General features: G+C 38.6%; 1 protein-coding gene across 5 annotated transcripts in view; it reads right to left on the bottom strand.

The window, feature by feature from the left end:
• Positions 1 to 20254, bottom strand: part of LOC103289977 (rab GTPase-activating protein 1-like) — a 438759-nt gene that overhangs the window by 158062 nt on the left and 260443 nt on the right. For all 5 annotated transcript variants that reach the window (XM_054712112.1, XM_054712113.1, XM_054712115.1 and 2 more), the window contains one exon: positions 8120 to 8233. In XM_054712112.1, coding sequence (XP_054568087.1) covers positions 8120 to 8233 — 114 coding nt within the window. The remainder of the gene's footprint in view (positions 1 to 8119; positions 8234 to 20254) is intronic.

Below are 20254 nucleotides of genomic sequence, written 5' to 3'. Positions count from 1 at the left end.
CTCTAAAATTAAGCAACAGCTCTGATCTTAGGAAATTATCCCGAATAATCTGTGTGAATAAAATTACTTTTCAGAAGAAGAAAGTGATAGAAATAAAGAGCTCTTTTAGAGTTTCTATACATTAAATGTTATCTAAAAGATCAGTATGATGACCATGAAAATATGCCTCCCAGATCTCCACCAATGGGGATGTAATTAGCAGGCGGTCTCCACTGCTGTGCTCTGAAACCCATCCTGCATCTGCACCTGAGCCACACTTCCCATGGTTTGCTCCCAGCCTATGACTGAACGCAGCAACAACACATGGTAGGCCAGCTTCCGGCAGACGTGGGATCTCATAGGCAACTGTGGCTGAGGACTCCCCACGGGCCTTGCCAAAGTTTCCTTCGAGGGACCCTACAGTCTCAGACACTTCCATCAACTTTCCTTCCTCTCTTCTTCCCTTGGGGTCAGACTAGCACTGGAGTCCATGCTCTCCCAGCTCTCCCCCATCCCTCCCCGCCCCCCCCCCCAATTTCTTTTATAGGCATTTCCCCTGATGTATTTCTTACATCTTTAATCCTGTCTTGGTGACAAGTTTCTTAGAAAACCTAGACTAACACTGTCAGTTTCATGAGTCAAGACCTCTGAGTTAATTATATTGACACTGTGTAACTAATACTGCACTCTGTTCTCTGAGACAAAGAAAAAAGTCAGAGGTAGCCTCTTCCCTCAAAGACTGAAATGAAAATAATCAGGTGATGTTCACAACATAACCCATAATAATGGTCTAAATTTCAGAGAAAGTATTTTTAATCTGTAAATCACTGTGGGTAGAAGTGGGAAGGACAAGCTTCACAAGGGAAGTGGGCAACCAAGATCTGGACAGATGGGGAGGAGGAGGAAAGCAATTCAGATTCACACCCTTCCCAGGTCTCTAAAAGATGCAGGAAGAGGTCTGGTTAAGGAGGAGGCTTTAGAGTTATAAAGATATTGCCAACTGCATAATAATTAGTAAACAGGAAACAAGTGCCCATAATTCCATAACTAATTCACTCAGAAATAACTTCGAGTTTATTGTTTAGGATATTGAAGGCATTTAAATCTAGAATAGAAATAGATCTCTATGTTGTAAAAAACCATAAATGCAGGAGGCACCATGAGCAGCATTTTATTTGAAGGCTCCTTGTGCTATGTCTCTACGGGTTCATTTTGTTCTTCCTTTTTCTCTATTTTAAAAAGTAATCTAACTTCTTATCTTCCTCAAAGAGTAATGTTGTTTTTTCAAAAGTTGCTATAATCAAGCCCTTAGGGGAAACACCAATCCCTGTGTACTCTGATTTTTATCATCCTTAGGACCTACCACTTCCCTCCTAGATTCCAGTCATGGTGTGAGGGCTTCAATTAGCCTTTCACTTGAAAGACCACAGGCTCCACAGAAACTACAAAGCTATTTCAAGGAAAGCTTATAGGACAAAGCACACAAAGGAAATTTTAAATTCTCCTCAGACACTCTCAAAAGCATTACAGATCGGTCATTCTCTTTCCAGGACTCCAGCTTCACAAACCTGACCTTTTCACGGTTACAGTTTCAGAAGAAAAATCCATTATTTAAAATAACATCCTATCTTCTTAGTTGAGCTCTGACTCAGAAAGTCTATCCTATTAATATGTATATTAAAGAGGACCACAAAATTTAAACCCAAAGCTAATCCGTCATGAAGGACTTTAGTGATACTAACAAATATAAAATGTTTTTGAGATGCTGTAAGCAAGAGCTAAGCATGAACACACACACACACACACACACACACACACACGCCATGAAGCTTTTTTATATGTGTATGTATATATGTGTGAGTGTGCATTTGCTGTTTTGAATGGCTATAAACATTGTCCTTGGCAATGAAGCAGAAATAGACAATTCTTCTAAAATGGAAAATGTGAAATGGATGATTTAAAGGAAGGAATAGAACTAAGTAAAACTCTGACTCTGAGAGATTAAGATTTATCAGTATGCTAATCTGGTACCCCCCATTATCCCAAATGTAAACAAAAGGATCAGTTAAAATTTCCCCACTCCGCTAGAAAAATCTGAAATTATTAACCAATTACTTGTGTACCAAAATGTTTGAGGGGAACATTGTGAAAATTTGATCACTCCTATTTCTTCATGGGAGCTAAATAATGTCTCAAAGAAGTGGAAATTTTGGAAAAAGTGGCCTGCAAGAATACTGAGAATATAAATGAGCAGAGATTTCAGTATTTTCCTAATGTCAAGGACATGGCTGAAGGAGGACCCACCCAAGAAGAAGGTCTCTAGTAAATGCCTCAGGATTTTAGTTGAGATCCTGGAAAGGTCTCAACACAAAAAAAAGTCAAACCTGAATCAAAGAGTTCTGCCTCCACCCCCAAATACTCCACCTTCCTACTAGAGGAACAATGAATGTCCTCTGGAATAAACATCATCCAAAGCTTTATAATTCTTATATAATCCAGAATTCTATTAAAAACAATCAAGCATGAAGAAAACATGAGCAAGTAAGTAAAAATCAAAAGATAAGAAACAAGAATATATTCATAGAACATCAGGTACTACACTTTAAATAAAACAATAAAAATAAGAACAGCCTGACCAGCGTGGCTCAGTGCTGAGCGTTGACCTATGAATCGGGAGGTCACAGTTCGATTCCTGGTCAGGACACAGGCCTGGGTTGTGGACTCGATCCCTAGTGGAGGGCGTGCAGGAGGCAGCCGATCAGTGATTCTCTCTCATCATTGATGTTTCTATCTCTCTCCCTCTCCCTTCCTCTCTGAAATCAATGAAAGATATTTTTTTAAAAAATAAGAGCATATAGCAATGAAATAGAAAGCGAACATTTAATAAATAAAATCAACAAAGCCCAAGTTGATTCTTTGAAAAACTAATAAAATTAGCATACTGTAATATCAATTCAATGCAACACCAATCAAAATCTTCAAACGTGTTTTGTTCCCCCTCCAAAACTTCCAAGCTGATTTTAAAATATAAAACTAAAAAGGACCAGATAGCAAAAACAATTTTGAGGAAAAATAAAGTTGTAGGCCCAATAATACAAGATAATAAGACATTATAAAGCCACTATTATTATAATAGTGTGGTACTGCTGCAAAGATAGATAAATAGATCAATGGAATAGAATGGTTCAGCAAAAAAACAACAACAACAACAACAAAAACCCCAGAATTTTTAAGAGATATATACACTCCCATGTTTATTGCACTATATTATTCACAATAGCCAAGATAGAGAAACAACCTAAGTGCCCATCAATGGATGAACGAATAACAAAAATGTGGTGTATATACACAATTATTCTGCCATTTGAGACAACATGGAAGGAGCTTGAGAACATTATGTAAGTGAAATAAGTAAGACAGAGAAATGACAAATACTATATGATATCACCTAAATGTGGAATCTTAAAAAAAAAGTCAAACTTGTAGAAAACCAAGTGTGAAATGGTGTTTACCAGGGAGTGGGGGTGGGGAGATTAAGATTGATATTCATGAAGGGTACAAATTTGCAATGAATACACATTAGCCATAGAGAGCTAATGCACAATATAATGAATATAGGTAATAATATATTATTACAATCATGAAACTTGCTAATAAGGCACAAAAACTTAATTATCCCAACCACTAAAAAGATAGGATAATTATATAATGTGATAGAGATGCTAAATATTGCTACAATGGCAATCCTATTATAATACATAAATGTATCAAATTAAAACACTGTATACTTTAAATATACAGTGAGTGTAATTATGTCAAACATATTCAGTAAAAAATAAAAGAAATAACAACTCCTGCCCCCACCCCAAAAAAAGAAAGAATGGCCCAGATACAAACCCACATATACATGGATCTGACTTATAAAAAGGATGCTATGGCAATACAGTAGGGGAAAGAATGGTTTTTTAAAAGTAACAATGGATCAATTAGAGACACATATGGGGCAGGGGGTAATGAACCTTGACTTCTACCTCATCCAAAAACCAACTATAGATAGATCATAATCCCAATGTAAAAAGCAAAAGAATAAAATGTCTAGATTACATCAGAGAATATTTTCATGACTTTGGGTTAGACAAATACTTCTTAAACAGGACACCAAAACACTAACTATAAAATAAATGATTAATAAAGTGGGCCTCACTTTTTTTAATAGCTTCTATTCATCAAAAGATACCATTAATAGAGTGAAAAAAGGAAGCCATAGAGAAGAATTCTCATCAAAAGAAGTTATCTAAAAGTCAGTCACTAAATGTATTTCATTTCAGGTGTTCCTGAAACACACACCCAAACACAACAGCAGAAAGCCAGTAAATATTCAAAGTTAAATCACGCTCCCTTATAGCTTCAATAATGAGAGATAGAATATCTGACATAGGAATTCATCTGTTACATTTTAGGAAAATTTTGAAAACAACATTAAAAATCATAGCAAATTGGAAGTAGAATAATCTTATCAGACCCCATACTCTAATGAGGAGCAAATCCAAAAAGTGATTTTCCTCCAAATCTTAGATTTTCTTAGGGGAAGGATGGAGACCAGAACCAGATCTCCTGATGCTCAGTCCTTTAAACTGCACCAACCTGTCCCCCAAGAGAAAACAGATTTTACATCATATGTAAATTAGACAAGTGCTAAAGACACCTGGGACGGTATCACATTTTTCTTCCTTTGAAGGACACTATTTTAAAACATGTTATTGAAAGACAGGAAGGAGGAAGGGAGGGAGGAAGGGGAGCCCAAACCTTTACATTTTCAGAATCCTATGAGTTCTACTATTACACCTCCAGTTCAATTCCACACATAAATTTATGACAACATAAGAATCTTTGAACCATTTTGATTTCCTCCTACTGTGAAAATGATATTAAAAGGCAAAAGCTGAAATTGACAGGGCCATTAAAACATGACAGCAGGTTTTTAACTGTGTTCCCTCTAACCTGACAGTTCAGGTCATTTCTCATCTCACCAGAGCCACAGAAAACTTCAACTACAAAGTCAGACTCTTGTATCCTTGAAACCAAAGTTGGTTTCAATACTTATTGTAATTAAAATTCTCTTAATTTCTGTCTCAATTTAAGAGCAGAGCATACTGTAACTCTCATATAGGCCTTACAGGTGAGGAGTTGTCAGAAATAAATGAGGTAGTAAGTGTGAAAGCACTCTGTAAATGTGAAATTATTATAAGGCACATGGAGGCACTGTATTTTTTTTTAAAAAAAGGTCTATACTGTGTGTTGCTGATGTGAATAAGATGCACCATTCTTAGTGATAAATCATTAGATGCTGATCCTTTATAATCAGGGGTAAGACATGGATGTCTACTCTCACTGCTTCGTTTTAACACTATAATAGAGGTTCTGTCCAGTGTGTTAAGACAGAAAAAAGAATAAGAAAATAAAAGAAATTGGTAAGAAGCAAAACTGTCATTATTTACAGATTATATAACAAAATGGCTGATTTTATATCAATGTATTATGAATGTTTATTTGGTTTTGTGCAAGGTATCCAGAATGTAAACTCAAAGGTATACTGCTGAGTGTGTGAAGTATAATGTTGGATATTATTCTAGAAATTAAAATGATAGAACAGGTAGGTCACACTCTGTGGCTTTCAAGTCACACACAATAGCTTTGGGGGACATGGGGCTATCATAAAATGAAAGCCTATGGTTCAAACTGAATGCAAAAAGCAAAGGAAATAGGATGTACAAACCTGAGAATAATACTCAATCCTAAATTATTCATAAGTATGCTGTGCAATTTGTGAGTTATCACAACCACCTGAGTTTCCCTTTATGAGCACTTGACTGCTAATTCATGGTAAATCAAAAGGAGGAGGAGTTGTGTCAATGACAAACCAAGTGGTCCATATGGTAGGACTCCAGTGAATTTTGGTTTCTAAAACATTTTCTGATATGTTCATCTCTGCTCTCCTCCATTATCAAAGGCTGTTGTAAACTTAACGTTTAAGTAATTCATATTTTAGTACGATATTACAACCCTCAGCAATTTATATTTACTATATTGAATTTTAAAATGTTTTTAATATGGTTCCTTCGTTCTCTGCAATTTTCACAAAATTTAGTGCAATTTAGTCAGCAATTAAGGTATCTTAGCACTACATTTTTATAATATTCTTTACTCAAAAAAAGCTTTTAAAACTGCTATGGACAGACAATAGTGCAGTGAAGGTCTGGGGAGGGGAACGGGAAGGATTGGAAGGGGTTAATGGGGGGAAAAAAGGAATATCTGTAATAATTTCAACAATAAACATAAATTTTTAAAACTAATTATGTTTCAAAAGCTACACTGATAATCTAAAATGGCTACATGAGTAAGTTACTAATGAATATTTTTTAATGAATTCAAGATTGGATTATTAGCCTGCAATACCAAAGCAAGGGTAGCAAGAACTTAAATTTACCAACTGTTTAACTTTTATCTTTGTGTTCAGTAATTTTTCAGCTATTTCCCTCTAAATATTACATAATGAGGCAAATACTGTTTTTACTACAATAGAGCAAAACTAAGTCAGAGGCTGCAAGCACATGGAGCCATCTGTTTAGTTATGTGGAAAAAAAAATCGAGCATCAATCAGAGAAAAATTGAGGGAAAAGTCACTGATTGGTTGAAAACATACTCAATGCTAAGGGGAAAATGTTGTTCTATATCCCGTAAGCCAGGCCCTTCTAAATAAATTTAGAAACTACATACATTTTGATATCTGCCTTACACAAGCCAGAAGCTAATTAGCCTGTAGAATTTCAAAACAGGTAGAAAATATTTTTAATAATTACCTTTTCCTATTACAAGCATATAATAAATACATTATACATTTTTTGTGGTGGTGGATGGTTTTGACATTTTTAAAACTAAAAGATGTATCACTTTCTAGAAATCAGTACATTCTCAGATTTTCAGTTATTTATGCACTTAAGATCAGTGCATATATTTATAATCCTAAAAAATGAGGCCATCATGAGACAAAAAAGACAATATAAACTAAACAAGACAGGAGTGAGCAGAGGGCTAACCCACAAACATGCAAGGATGACTTTACTGAAAGCTGAGCCCTTTGCACATTTAAATATCAATCCTGCTTGGTTAGCATTTGCAGGCAAGTGTTTTTATAAGTGCCATTTAAACAAACAGTAAATATACAATGATGTCGATATGTGAGTATACTTCTGATTACCTACTGGCCCATCTCTGATGCTCAAAAGGCTAAATTTGATTATTCAGGAACTGGTTATCTAACTTACAAATTAGCCATAATGTTTGCTTTTTCTCCATATTTTTACAAGATTTTTGGATAGTTCACTGTTGGTTAATCTCTATTGCAATGGTAGATGAGAACAACGCTGAGTATACCCATGCACATCGTAGGGCAACTTAAGTGTGAGGAAGGGGCAACTTTGTTTAATGCTTTCATAATTTTGAGTCTTTGGCCTTGTTTAGCATTGACAATATGAGGAGTTAACTTCATTCTGCATTTCTGGTATGACCTAGAGAAATGAATAATATTCTCATGAGTATTCTCCACTAACAGAGACAGAATATTTTGTACCCAAGCATATTTACTGAACGCTAGGAAACAGTTTTCTTCCAAGCCGACCACCCATGAGGGAGAAGAAAGATTTCAAAATGGGACATACAAACTGCACGAAGACTAACACTGTGACAACACAGAGTATATCAGTAACAGGTGCCACAGTACTTCTTAATCCTGCTTACTGTCAAAAAATTGAGACAACTGTTACATTATCTTGTCAGAAGGTCAGAGTGATGAGGACTCCACTGAGCATTTACTGCAGTGGCCTGAAGCGGACCTTCTGTTCCCTTTTGTTCGCAGCAGAGCCAAACTGAGACTATACTGTGCCTCTTCCTCACAGTTGGCACTGAACACGCAGCCAAAAAGATACCTTCAGGACCTGGGACTGAAGTTTCCATGTAAAGCAGAGAACATGCACAGTGCACATAAGAAAGGAAGACGGAAAGAAATCTCAAACTCTTTCAGATGGGTTCCTGAAAGATAGTCTGTAAAATCAATTAGAAAACCTGAGGCCGAGGGCCCTACCTTGCAGATCTTGTAGAGCGATTCCTGGCCATCTCCTCCTGTGTCCTTAAAGTAATCATGCGCAGGGAACGTCCGATGAATGTCTCGAGTGATAACACTTTCCTGGGCGGAGTCCTTAAAGAAAAAATTGAAATTTCTTTTTAATTATGAAAGCTAATACATATACATGGTAAAAGAAAATTCAAACAGCACATAAAAAGTATGCCCTTCCCATCAATGCCTTCCACCCAAGAACAGTCTCTCTGCTCTGGAATATTCCTTGTCAGTACATGGAAATGTATTTCATTCTAAGAGCAGCTACTTAAAAAAATGAGGTACATCTGGATATGGATATATCTTTATTTATTTATTTATTTTTTTGAGAGAGAAAGGGAGTTGGAGAAAGAGAGAGAGAGAGAGAGAGACATCAATTGGTTGCCTCCCACACACACCCTAACCAGGGATCGCACCCCGACCAGGGATTGAACCGCAACCTGGACATGTGCCCTGATTGGGAATCGAACCCACAACCTTCCAATGTATGAGATGATGCTCCAACCAATTGAGCCACACCAGCTAGGGCTATCATAACTTACTTAATATTCTCCTAATAATGATTTTTTTTTGCATTTTTTTCTATTTATATTACAAATAATATCACTAGAAACATTTTTATCCATATATGTTCAAGAATAGGTTCCTAAAGGTGGAATTGCTAAGTCACGGGCATATATATTTCCTTTTTTTAAAAAAAATACATTTTATTGATTTTTTACAGAGAGGAAGAGAGAAGGATAGAGAGTTAGAAACATCGATGAGAGAGAAACATTGATCAGCTGCCTCCTGCACACCCCCCACCGGGGATGTGCCCGCAACCAAGGCACATGCCCTCGACCGGAATCGAACCCGGGACCCTTCAGTCCACAGGCCGACGCTCTATCCACCAAGCCAAACCGGTTTCGGCTATATTTCCTTTTTAAAAAAATATATCCCCATTGATTTCAGAGAGGAAGGGAGAGGGAGTGAGAGAGAGAAACATCAATGATGAGAGAGAATCATTGATCAGCTGCCTCCTGCACACACACAACTGGGGACCAAGCCCGCAACCCTAGGAATGTGCCCTTGACCAGAATCGAATCCGAGACCCTTCTGTCTGCAGGCCAATGCTCTAGCCACTAAGCCAAACCAGCTAGGACATGTATTTCCATTTTTTATAAAGTGTTTCTCCACAGCCCCCAATACCACATGGTATCTACCTTTGTAATTTTGGACAATATAATAACTGAAAACTCAAACCACATTAATTTAAAAAAGTAAAATATTATCAATCTTTCGCCCCTGCGAGGTTAATCCCCCAACTTATTCCAGAAAATAAAAAGCCCCAAAACTACTATATTAAGATGACAAATGCTTTTTAAAAGATCTATCTAGTGTTATTTTTTCCCCCTGATTTAGTATCCAAAAGCTCCAAATTGAGTAAAATTCTAAGCCTTATGAAAAAATGGTTAATGATTCGCTTGATTTTATTTCATTTCTGTAAAGATTGTTGGTTTTATCTGTTTAAATGTCAAGAAAATGTGTTGGGACAATGTCTAACAACCCTGATGATGGAAATATTTTACATAATTTAAGGATACCTTAATGAATACTACAGAAAATTAAAAATATTTGTTTAATGGCTTGCTTCCATAAAGATTTGAACAAATCCCCTTTCAGTTTAAATCCAGAGAGGAAGAGAATGTTTAATATATGAGTTACTTTAATGAATGGTATTTCCCTTTGCTCTCTAGCTGAGACATGCATAAAGGAAATAGCTGTTTGGCTCCGAGTGAAGCTAGTGCCTTGTCTTGCTGCCTTTTTCATTTCAGCTGCTCTTTCATGCTGGGTGGTAATTAGATCTTCTATCACATAGAGAAAGGACACGGACTGAAAAGTTCCACATTTGCTAGCAAACACCAATCATATTGCAAATCAGTCCAGAGAAAATTCTGATGGCTTACAGGAATGGAATGCTAGAGTTGAATAAAAATGAAACTTAAAAAAATAGCATAACTTAAGTAAAAGCACACATAGAAAGTTTGTATTTATCAAGGTAAATACAGTTTCTACTGATAAAGAATACTTTAGGGTGAGGTGGGGCATTGAACAAGGTGAATGAATATGAAAGTAATGTATAAAGAGAGTCACTATGAAATAAGTTTTACTTGGTCTGGTCTAGAGAAGAAGGAGGGAGTCTGGTACCAGGTAAAAGAACGTTTTCTGCCCAGGTGTCCTCCAAAAGAAAGGTTCTCTTTCCATACAGTAATAGTTTCCACTTACAAACTATTCGAAAAAATAACCAATGAAAATGTTATCACTACCATTGCTGGACTATTTCAAGAGCAAACATGCCGAGTGGATAACTTTTTTTTGCAGCTTTCAAGATGTTAAAGAGAGAAATCATTGAACTATATTCCCTAGTAACTGCCTACTCATTTGGCATCATTCTGTGTTTAAATGGTACCAACAGTCTGATTAAGTAAAAGGGATATTGATCAGCAATTTCAAGAAAGTAATTTTGCATAAGACTGAGTAATTTCTTTCTATGCATATGTGAATCTTCCTTGTTGTTTTTTTAAAGAGGCAAAAATCAAATGAAATTACAAATCATAAACTTTTCCTTACTTAATAAACTTTCCCTTTCTAGGGTTACCTTTAAATACTTTCTACACTTATGTGCTTCTAGAGTTTTCTTCCTACATAATGATCTCAGTTTCTAAGGGAATAATTTCTGGAATTTCACTTTATAGACTAAATGACTATTGTTACATTGTTCACTTAAAGTAAAGGTCAAGATATACAGTAGACTTTTCTAAATACACTAAAATGAATGAAATTGAGTATTAGACTAGAAAAATAATCATTTTTAAGCTAAAACTAATTACCCATATTGTTGCAAGCAGGAACAGTATGTATATTTCAGATTCATTTTTTCACTCACTCCAAATTCATTCACTCCCTCACCCATTCAACAAATATTAGAGACAGGGAGTTACCAAACCTAACTCTGTCAAAGAAGGATAAAACAACTGTTCTCTTTGATATTCATTACTTTCTTTTTAGTCTTATTCAAATTATATTTGTCATTTCTACAAAAAGTAAAATGTATAGAGAGGACAAAAAAGAGGCCAAATAATTCACCATCCTATATAATAAAAGGGTAATATGCAAATTGATCGAACAGCAGAATGACCGGTCACTATGATGTGCACTGACCACCAGGGGGCAGATGCTCAACGCAGGAGCTGCCCCTTGGTAGTCAGTGTGCTCCCACTGGGGGAGCACCGCTCAGCCAGAAGCTGGCTCATGGCTGGCAAGCGCAGTGGTGGTGGCAGGAACATCTCCCACCTCCGCAGCAGCGTTAAGGCCTGGTGCATGAAATTCGTGCACTCAGGGGGCATCTCTCAGCCCGGCCTGCACCCTCTTGCAGTCTGGGAGCCCTCGGGGGATGTCTATAAACTCCCGCCTCCACCGCTGCGCTTGCCAGCCATGAGCCCAGCTTCATGCGTTGAGCTCCTGCGTTGAGCGTCTGCCCCCTGGTGGACAGTGCATATCATAGTGACCGGTCATTCTGCTGTTTGGTTAATTTGCATATTAGCCTTTTATACCTGTGGGATCAGGCCGAAACCGGTTCTCCAACATCCCCCAAGGGGTCCCGGATGGCAAGAGGGTACAGGCCAGGCCAAGGGACCCCACCGGTGCATGATTGGGACTGGGGAGGGATGCGGGAGGTTGGCCAGGCAGGGAGGGATTACGGAAGGGCTCCAGGGCATGTCCAGCCCGTCTCACTCAGTCCCAATCTGCTGGACCCCAGCAGCAAGCTAACCTACCAGTTGGAGCGTCTGCCCCTTGGTAGTAAGTGCACATCATAGCAAGTGGTCGAGCGGCCTTAGCATATCACTAGCATATTACACTTTGATTGGTTAAATAGATGACCAGAAAACCAGACACTTAACATATTAGACTTTTATTATATAGGACTAGAGGCCCGATGCACGAAGATTCGTGCAAGAATGGGCCTTCCTTCCCCTGGCTGCTGGCACTGCCTTCGCTCTGGCCGGAGCATCCTTTCCACTCTGGCCCGGAACTGCCTTTCTGCCTTCCCACGCTGCCCAGAGGCCCAGAGTGGCTGGGGTTGTGTGGAATGCCCCCGGCCACTCAGTGCCTGCATATGCAAATCAACCCACCATCTTTGTTGGTTAATTTGCATACTCACTCCTGATTGGCTGGTGGGTGTTGTGAAGGTACAGTCAATTAGCATGTTACTCTTTTATTAGGTATATGGCTAAAAACATTGTAGACCTCAACCAAAACTGATACAGGACAAAAAAGAGGCCAAATAATTCACCATCTTCTCTAATAATGGCAAATTAACCATCACTCCGCTACATAAGCCACGCCCACCAGCCAATCAGGGCGAGTATGCAAATTAACCCAAACCAAGATGGCTACAGCCACAGAGAGCAAGGTTTCCCAGGTAACAGAGGAAGCCAAGCTTTCCATAGCCGTTGAAGGCCTAAGCCTCCACTCAAGCTACAAAGTTTCAATTATAGAAGGTAAACAAATTCAAACAAATGGCGGCAGAATGGAGCTTGAGAGAGCAGGCCAGGGTTGCCGGCGGCAACAGGGGAAGCAAAGCTTTCCGCACACCCTGTCCGGGCCCACCCGCTTAAGGCTACAATGTTTCAATTGTAGAAGGTGAATTAACTGCCACAGAAATGGCTGCCGCCCCGGAGGGAACAGCAGGCATGGCTCTGCTCCAGGCTACAAAGTTTCAATTGTAGAAGGAAAATAAATCCCAGATACCAGGGCCTCTGCTTGGGTTGTCAGGGGGCATGGTAGGCCTGCAAACCACCACAGGCCTCTCGCTCAGGCTGCCCCACGCCCCAAGGGAACCCCACCCTGATCTGGGACACCCTTCAGGGCAAACCAGCTGGCCCCCACTCCTGCACCAGGCCTCTATCCTATCTAATAAAAGAGTAATATACAGATTGATCATCACTGCAATACACAATATAGCTGCCCCCATGTGGTCAAAGATCCTGCCCCCATGTGGACACAAGATGGCCACTACAAGATGGCCTGCAAGGGAGGGCAGTTGGGAGGCAACCGGCCTGCAAGGGAGGGCAGTTGAGAGGGACCAGGCTTGCAAGGGAGGGCAGTTGGAAGTGATCAACCCTGCAGGAGAGGGCAGTTAGGGGTGACCAGGCCGGCAGAGGAGGGCAGTTGGAGGTGATCAACCCTGCAGGAGAGGGCAGTTAGGGGTGACCAGGCTGGCAGAGGAGGGAAGTTGGGGGCAAACAGGCTGGCAGGGGAGCAGTTAAGCATCAACCAGGCTGGCAGCAGAGTGGTTAGGGGGTGATCAGGCTGGCAGGCAGAAGCGGTTAGGGGCAATCAGGAAGGCAGGCAGGCAAGCAGTTGGGAGCCAGCAGTCCTGGATTGTGAGAGGGATGTCCGACTGCCCGTTTAGGCCCGATCCCATCAGGATCGGGCCTAAATGGGCAGTCAGACATCCCTCCAGGAGTCCCAGATTGGAGAGGGTACAGGCTGGGTTGAGGGACAACCCCCCGCTGTGCACAAATTTCGTGCACCGGGCTTCTAGTCCTATATAATAAAAGGGTCATTTTCTTGGAGGGTCCCCATAAGAAGAGTCTCCTTAAGTCCTGCCAACCATGTTCAGAATGAAAAGAGGGAAGTCACTCTTTTATGAGCAGCTACTTCCCCAGTATCCAGTGACTGACTACTTGACCCAGCATTTACTTTCCAGTAGATGCACCTCACATTCTGATCCTCAGGCCATGATGGTGGATTACGGGCTTTTGGAGCCAGACGAGCTCATTGGTTCTATTTCTGGCTACTCTGCTTGATAACTATAAAATCTCAGACAATTTATTTAATCTCACTTAGCATTAGTGTCCTCACCTGTAAAATGGGATAACACCAAATTCATGTCGTTTAGAATAATGTATATACAGTGCTTAGCACACTGCTTACTATAAACTGAGTTCTAGAGAAAGAAAAAAATGAAAATAATAATTATTATTCCCCTTTTCCTTAAGAATCAAATTTAACTGTTTAAATATTTTGGTGAACATACATTTTAGCATCTTTCTGTATTTGTACACACTAAATAATAAAATAAATAACTGTTTTTCTTTGGATGTCATGAACATTATGATTATGAAACCAATTTCCTTAGAATTTTGAGCATGATGATATAATGCATACATGCCCTGTTCTGAATTTCCTGTCCTGTATTTTATGTGTCCTAAATTATCCTTGTTTCTATTAATCCATGGATAAAAGCAAAAGTGAACAATTATTTGAATAAAGTGATGTTTTTATCAACTGACAGACACTCTGGCTCCAGTCTTGCATATGTTGATGCAATAAAGAAAGATGTACACAAGCTCAGAAGGAGGATGGGAAGGATAGTGTTAACTGGAAGCTAAATTTGCCAGAGCAGCTACCACTTTAGTATCATGATTTTAGAGTTTAGCTTCAGAGGATCAAGCAAAGGATAAAGTCATAGTTATGGAGAGGACAAATGCCATGGTCATGATTGCATGCTTCCCTTTTGGACTGTCACCACCAAGAATGTAATCTAGCTGATAAACAAAGTCCTTGAAATCATCCTCTATTGTGCCTAAGGAGGGGTCAGGTTAGGTCACACACAAAAGCTGACTCAGATCAGAAATTAGGAGTAGTGGAGAAAGATTTGGAAGAAAGTCTTAAAAGTTGAGTTTTACTCCCTCCACCCCCACCCCTGACACTACCACCAGATACATTTATACTTAGTATAAATATACTAAGGATTTTAGTATACTTAAAATATTTTAGTATAAATATACTAAGGATTTTAGTATATTTTAGTATATATATACTTTTAAGGATTTTCTTTAATTTCCAAACAACTAGGTCATAATACTAAAAAGCTTCAAAAAAGATGCTGATCTCCAGTGTGAAAAAAATCCATGGTCCAACAGAGGACATCATTCAGCTGGCTGAAGATCAGTCTAAAACCATCTCTAAGAGGTATGATGAGAGCAGCTCGATTAACTTTTGATCATTGTAAGTGGGTTCAATTTAAAACTGTATCAAGGGTATTACATGAGTTGTTCTTCCAATATAATATATATACCTTCACAGTCTGTGATCCTCTTAATTCCTATTCGAAGAGAATCATCACTTACATGTTTGCTGTGAGCAAGAAATGAACACAACATTCAAGTGTCATCAAGTATTAGGAAGACAAGTGTGGATGGCCATAGCCTAGTACAGTGGTCAGCAAACTCATTAGTCAACAGAGCCAAATATCAACAGTACAACGATTGAAATTCCTTTTGAGAGCCAAATTTTTTAAACTTAAACTTCTTCTAACGCCACTTCTTCAAAATAGACTCACCCAGGCCATGGTATTTTGTGGAAGAGCCACACTCAAGGGGCCAAAGAGCCGCATGATGTGGCTCGCGAGCCGCAGTTTGCCGACCACGAGCCTAGTATTTTTTTATGAAACCATTTCTGGGCTGTGAACAGCGGGAAAGGTATTTTAGTGAGGATGGCAGTTTTCCCATGTGACCTTAGTGCCAGGTGAAGTGTAGAAGTAATATCCTGATAAATGAACACCTTGACTGGACCTTGATTTGCTACATTTCTACAATGATGGCAGCATCTTTTTTTATCAATCCCTATTGTCAAATCCATAGAAGAACTGCATTTTCACTTTTCATCTACGACAAAATCATTTCAACTTTAGAAGTCCCATGACATCTTGTCAGTGTCACTAAAAATGCCAATGTAGAACGCCTCGCCACCGCCCGTCAGCAGATAAATGATTCAGAGCTTAAAACATTTGACCTTAGAACGTGCCTTCTATCTATCCTTCCTCCACAGGGATCCTCCTTTAGTTCTGTGTGGGAGCTAGATCTAGGGTAAACATCACAAACTGGTCTGCCTGCATGTCCCTGAAAGCAGATGGGTGTGCAGTGGTGGGTCTGATTGATTTGCCTTGATGTTTACCAAAAATCCAAAGAGGCAGAGATGAAAGGAGAAAATGTAAAAGTGTAACCAGTTTCAAATGTGCTACTAAAATCAGGATCTGGAAACAGGAACACAGAAAGGTTGGATCACTGCCAGTCTTCCTTCCTTGAATATGCAGTTGGGGGAGGGGGGAGTCATAGCATAAGTGGGGTAATATGGAAGCAATAAAATTAATGTCAACTATCTCATATTGTGAGCAAGCTGTTCTGAGGGTATTGCACACAGATGCTCCCAAATGTCTCGGAATCAAAGCCTGACAGGAAGGTCAAAAACACAAGCCATATTCTGGTCTCACCTTCTAGGAAATCTCTTCAGGTAGAGTAACAACAGTGAGGCCTAAGGGCAGAGAAAAGGGAGGGGAGGGAAAGAAGTGTACTTACAAGACCAGTCAATATTCATGATAGATACCTTGATCCTGAAGGAAGTGCAGGACTGGAGTGGAAAAGGTTTGAATAGAACAAAGGATTCCTTTCGGACTTGGAGATTAAGAAGCATTGAAGCCCAGTCTGAATATCACTGAGCTCCTAAGAAATCTAGGTCAGAGCTAGAGATGACTCTCTATGATGACTAACTGGGGTTACCTTTAGAGTCCAAATATACCTACCAGATGCATCTATAGCCATATTTGGACATGACCTCCTTCCCAGGGTTGCTAATCACTCATTGTTCCCAAATAAAGGTTCATTTGGGACACTTGACAGTCTTGGAAATTCCTATCAATGGACAGTGATTGATAAACCCTGCAACTCCTGTTAGAATGAGCACAATAACTGTACACTGTTACTTTCCAAAGTGAGATGCATTTATGCTTTAATTATGATTTTTGTCAAAGCAGCCCTTTAAACCCTTTTGAAATAAACATTTTAACAACTCCATATTTACTACCCATTGTGTAAAAACAAAACATTCATTTGTCCACAAAACTTTAAAAATGTCTTTGATAACCAGCATTTGAAAAACATGCCTATTTTTACCTCATTTTTACATTTTATAATTTTATTAACTTTGAGCATGTATATACCTCATTATTATTTTTACAGGTTGGATAATTTTTAATCATTTTAGAAAGCATTCTACCACTCCCATCACTTTAGATCTTTCTCTTTGAAATTCTTGGAGCTCAATTATATTTTCTTGAATTAAATAACATAAAAAATAAGCTTTCTATTTGCTGCATAGTGCAAATTCATTCATGTATTCAACCAGTACTTTTCTGAGTACCTACTAAGAATCAGGCTGTATTTTAGGTGCAGAAGATATAATTGTTAGCAAGACAATGTCCTTTCCTTATGGAGTTTATATTCTAGTAGTTGGGGAAAATATATTTAAAAAGCAAGCATGTAATACTGGTTAGTGAAAAGTCTGATGAACAAAAATCAAGGTAAAGAGATAGCAAAGAGAGGTCTGATATTTTAGGTATGGTGGTTTTGCCTCTCTTTAGGTGAGGGTTCAAATATTTAGACAAAGAGCATTACCGGCAAAGGGGAAGGCATATGTAAAAGCCCTGAGATGGGGAGTGGAATGGCAATATGTCTCTAGACTTTTGCAGCACTTTGCTGACCTTTATCTTTGCAGATGTCTCCAATGAATTACCAAATGTGATTCCAATGCTTTCCTAGATTAACATGGCTTCCTCCAAAATTTATAATTATAATTTAGATGATTAAAATTTAGATGAATTAAAAGGTGTTTTAATTCATATATTTGAATAATGGGCTCCTAGTTGAACATGTTTATATGAAAGCTTATCATTCAAAATTTAGCTAACACTTGCCATGTGCAAGACACTGTATGAGGATCTACGGGATCGAAAAAGCATAGGATATAGACAATACTGTCCCTAAATTGCAAGAGGTTATGATCTATTTTTAAAGGCAAAATATAGTTGCTAATACCAATGGAAGGAAACATGCTAACAGCCAACTAAGTAATAGAGACAATGGCAGCTATAGGAATTCAGGAGAGAAAGTGATTGCAGAGGGCTGAAGCAGTGAAAATGGCCTTCCACAGGAGCTGGGGACTGCACTGAGCACTGCAGACAGCATGGGATCAACAAAATTGAAAGATCTCAAGAGAATCCCTTGACAGCAAGTGTGCTGTGAGCAGAGGCCCCAAAGCAGAAGAGCACTTGGTGTGCCTGGGAGACAGACTCTGACCAAAGGAGGGAATTCATAATGGGATAAGTTGAGTGGGATCTAGAATGTGCAAAGGTAATTTTGAATGAAAACGTTTTAACTTAATCCTGTAGACAGGAAGGAGCTGTTTCTTTGCCATGGTCTTTCTGATCACAATTTTGGGAAAGAGTTGGTACACAGTGAGGAATTAACTTTATCCAAAAAGAGGGCTGGCCTTTGTCACTGGCCACTAGAAGGCGATCTCTAGGTCCTTGAAATTTCATGCCTGAAAGAAGGTTTGTGCATGTGGGCCTTGGCCACCCCATAATCTAATGATGTGATGGGGTTTGGGGCCATGCAGTGTTAGTCCCATCTGTGAGAAGCTAGGGTCTAAAGGTCAGGCACATGGGCAGTAATGCCAATAATGTGCATATATTTTAAAACCTACAGGACCAATAAAGTTACTCTGTACTAGAATGTGGGTTTTGAAAAAGGCAATTAATTTTTATATGAAGTCAGGTTATATAACTGCCATTTTGTTCTTTTTATAACAGTACATGTTTCAACATCAGTTTTCACTCACCTAGAAGTTGAGAATGCACTGATCACCACAACAATAAGAACAACAGAAAAATGGGAAGCGCTAAGAACAGAAGGATTTCTTCCTGAGAGACTAAATAGTTCTAGTTCTCAATTCTAAGGGTCATTTTGATAAATTGAATGCTCTAATTGCACCTAGTAAGTGTACAATAGGGCTTTATTTGTTTGTTTTACAAATCCTGGCTAATATTAGAACTTTCTTTTCTGATACTCTACTTTGTTCATTTTTCTATATGCAGGATGATTGTCCATCTGTGTTTCTCCAACAGATTTCTCTGGAAGTAGAAGGAACCTTTTGCATAGGGTACATTTGAAACGTGATTAATCCTTTTTGGAATAAAGCGAAAGCATGAGTAGAAACATAAAGATTTTTATTCTACACCTTTTTTCTCTGTTATGGATTCAGAAATGAGATTACTATTCTAAGACTTGGGAGATTTAGGTAGATATATCTTCCAGGTCCTGACACTGTATATTCCTTTTTAGTTTCTTTGCTGATTCTTTCTCTGCCTACTCCTCAGTGGATGGTGTTATATCCACAGCCTTGTTCTTTGTGCACCCTCCTTGCTGTCCCTGGGAAATCATACCTATTCCTATGACTTCAGCTACTATCTGTCTTCTCTCTCCTAATCTTTACTAATGTAGATTCTAAACCTTACTAATGATCAGAATCATCTGAGAAGCTATTGCAAATCTCATATTGCCAGCAAAAGTTGACAAATTGTTATTTGGGTACTAGTCTTAGAGAGCTATCATTCCACATCTAAACTTAACAAATCAAAAACTCAATTCAGAATTTTCCATATAATCAGGTGTCCTTTTATATTCTCACTCTCAATGGCATGAACTTCCACTCCCACCTCTGCTCTTTTAATTAAATGGTACTCATATCTGAATACCCTCACTTGATTGCCACCTCTAAATGTACCATGATCAGTATACTTATCTTTGTTTCCCTGGTGCCTGAGCCTTTACTAGGTGCTTAGTAAATGGATGCTCAATAAATCAAAATAAGAGAAGCAGGGATGGTAAGCATATACTTCCTATGATGAAGAGACTCAAAGTTTATCATTTTTTGCTTTGAGTTTTAAATGCTTTTCTGACCTCATTTAGTCAAGAACGATAGCAAAAGGAAATAATTTGCAACAAAATCTAAGATGATGACAAAGACTTCTAAATCAAAATTTCACAGTAAAATGTATACCATGATGTTATATAAGCTACAGAAAAAAAATGGAATGGGTTTTCATCTTAAAATAGAAATCAGAAATTCTACTGCTATTGGAATTGCCAAAAGTCATCATTACAGAAAGCTTGGGTTTTCTCACTGAGTTTTACTTCATTTTATATGAAAAGAAAAAAA

The sequence above is a fragment of the Eptesicus fuscus genome, chromosome 22 (assembly GCF_027574615.1).
Source record: "Eptesicus fuscus isolate TK198812 chromosome 22, DD_ASM_mEF_20220401, whole genome shotgun sequence".
Taxonomy (NCBI): Eukaryota; Metazoa; Chordata; class Mammalia; order Chiroptera; family Vespertilionidae; genus Eptesicus; species Eptesicus fuscus.
This window is presented reverse-complemented; position numbering and strand designations above follow the sequence as displayed.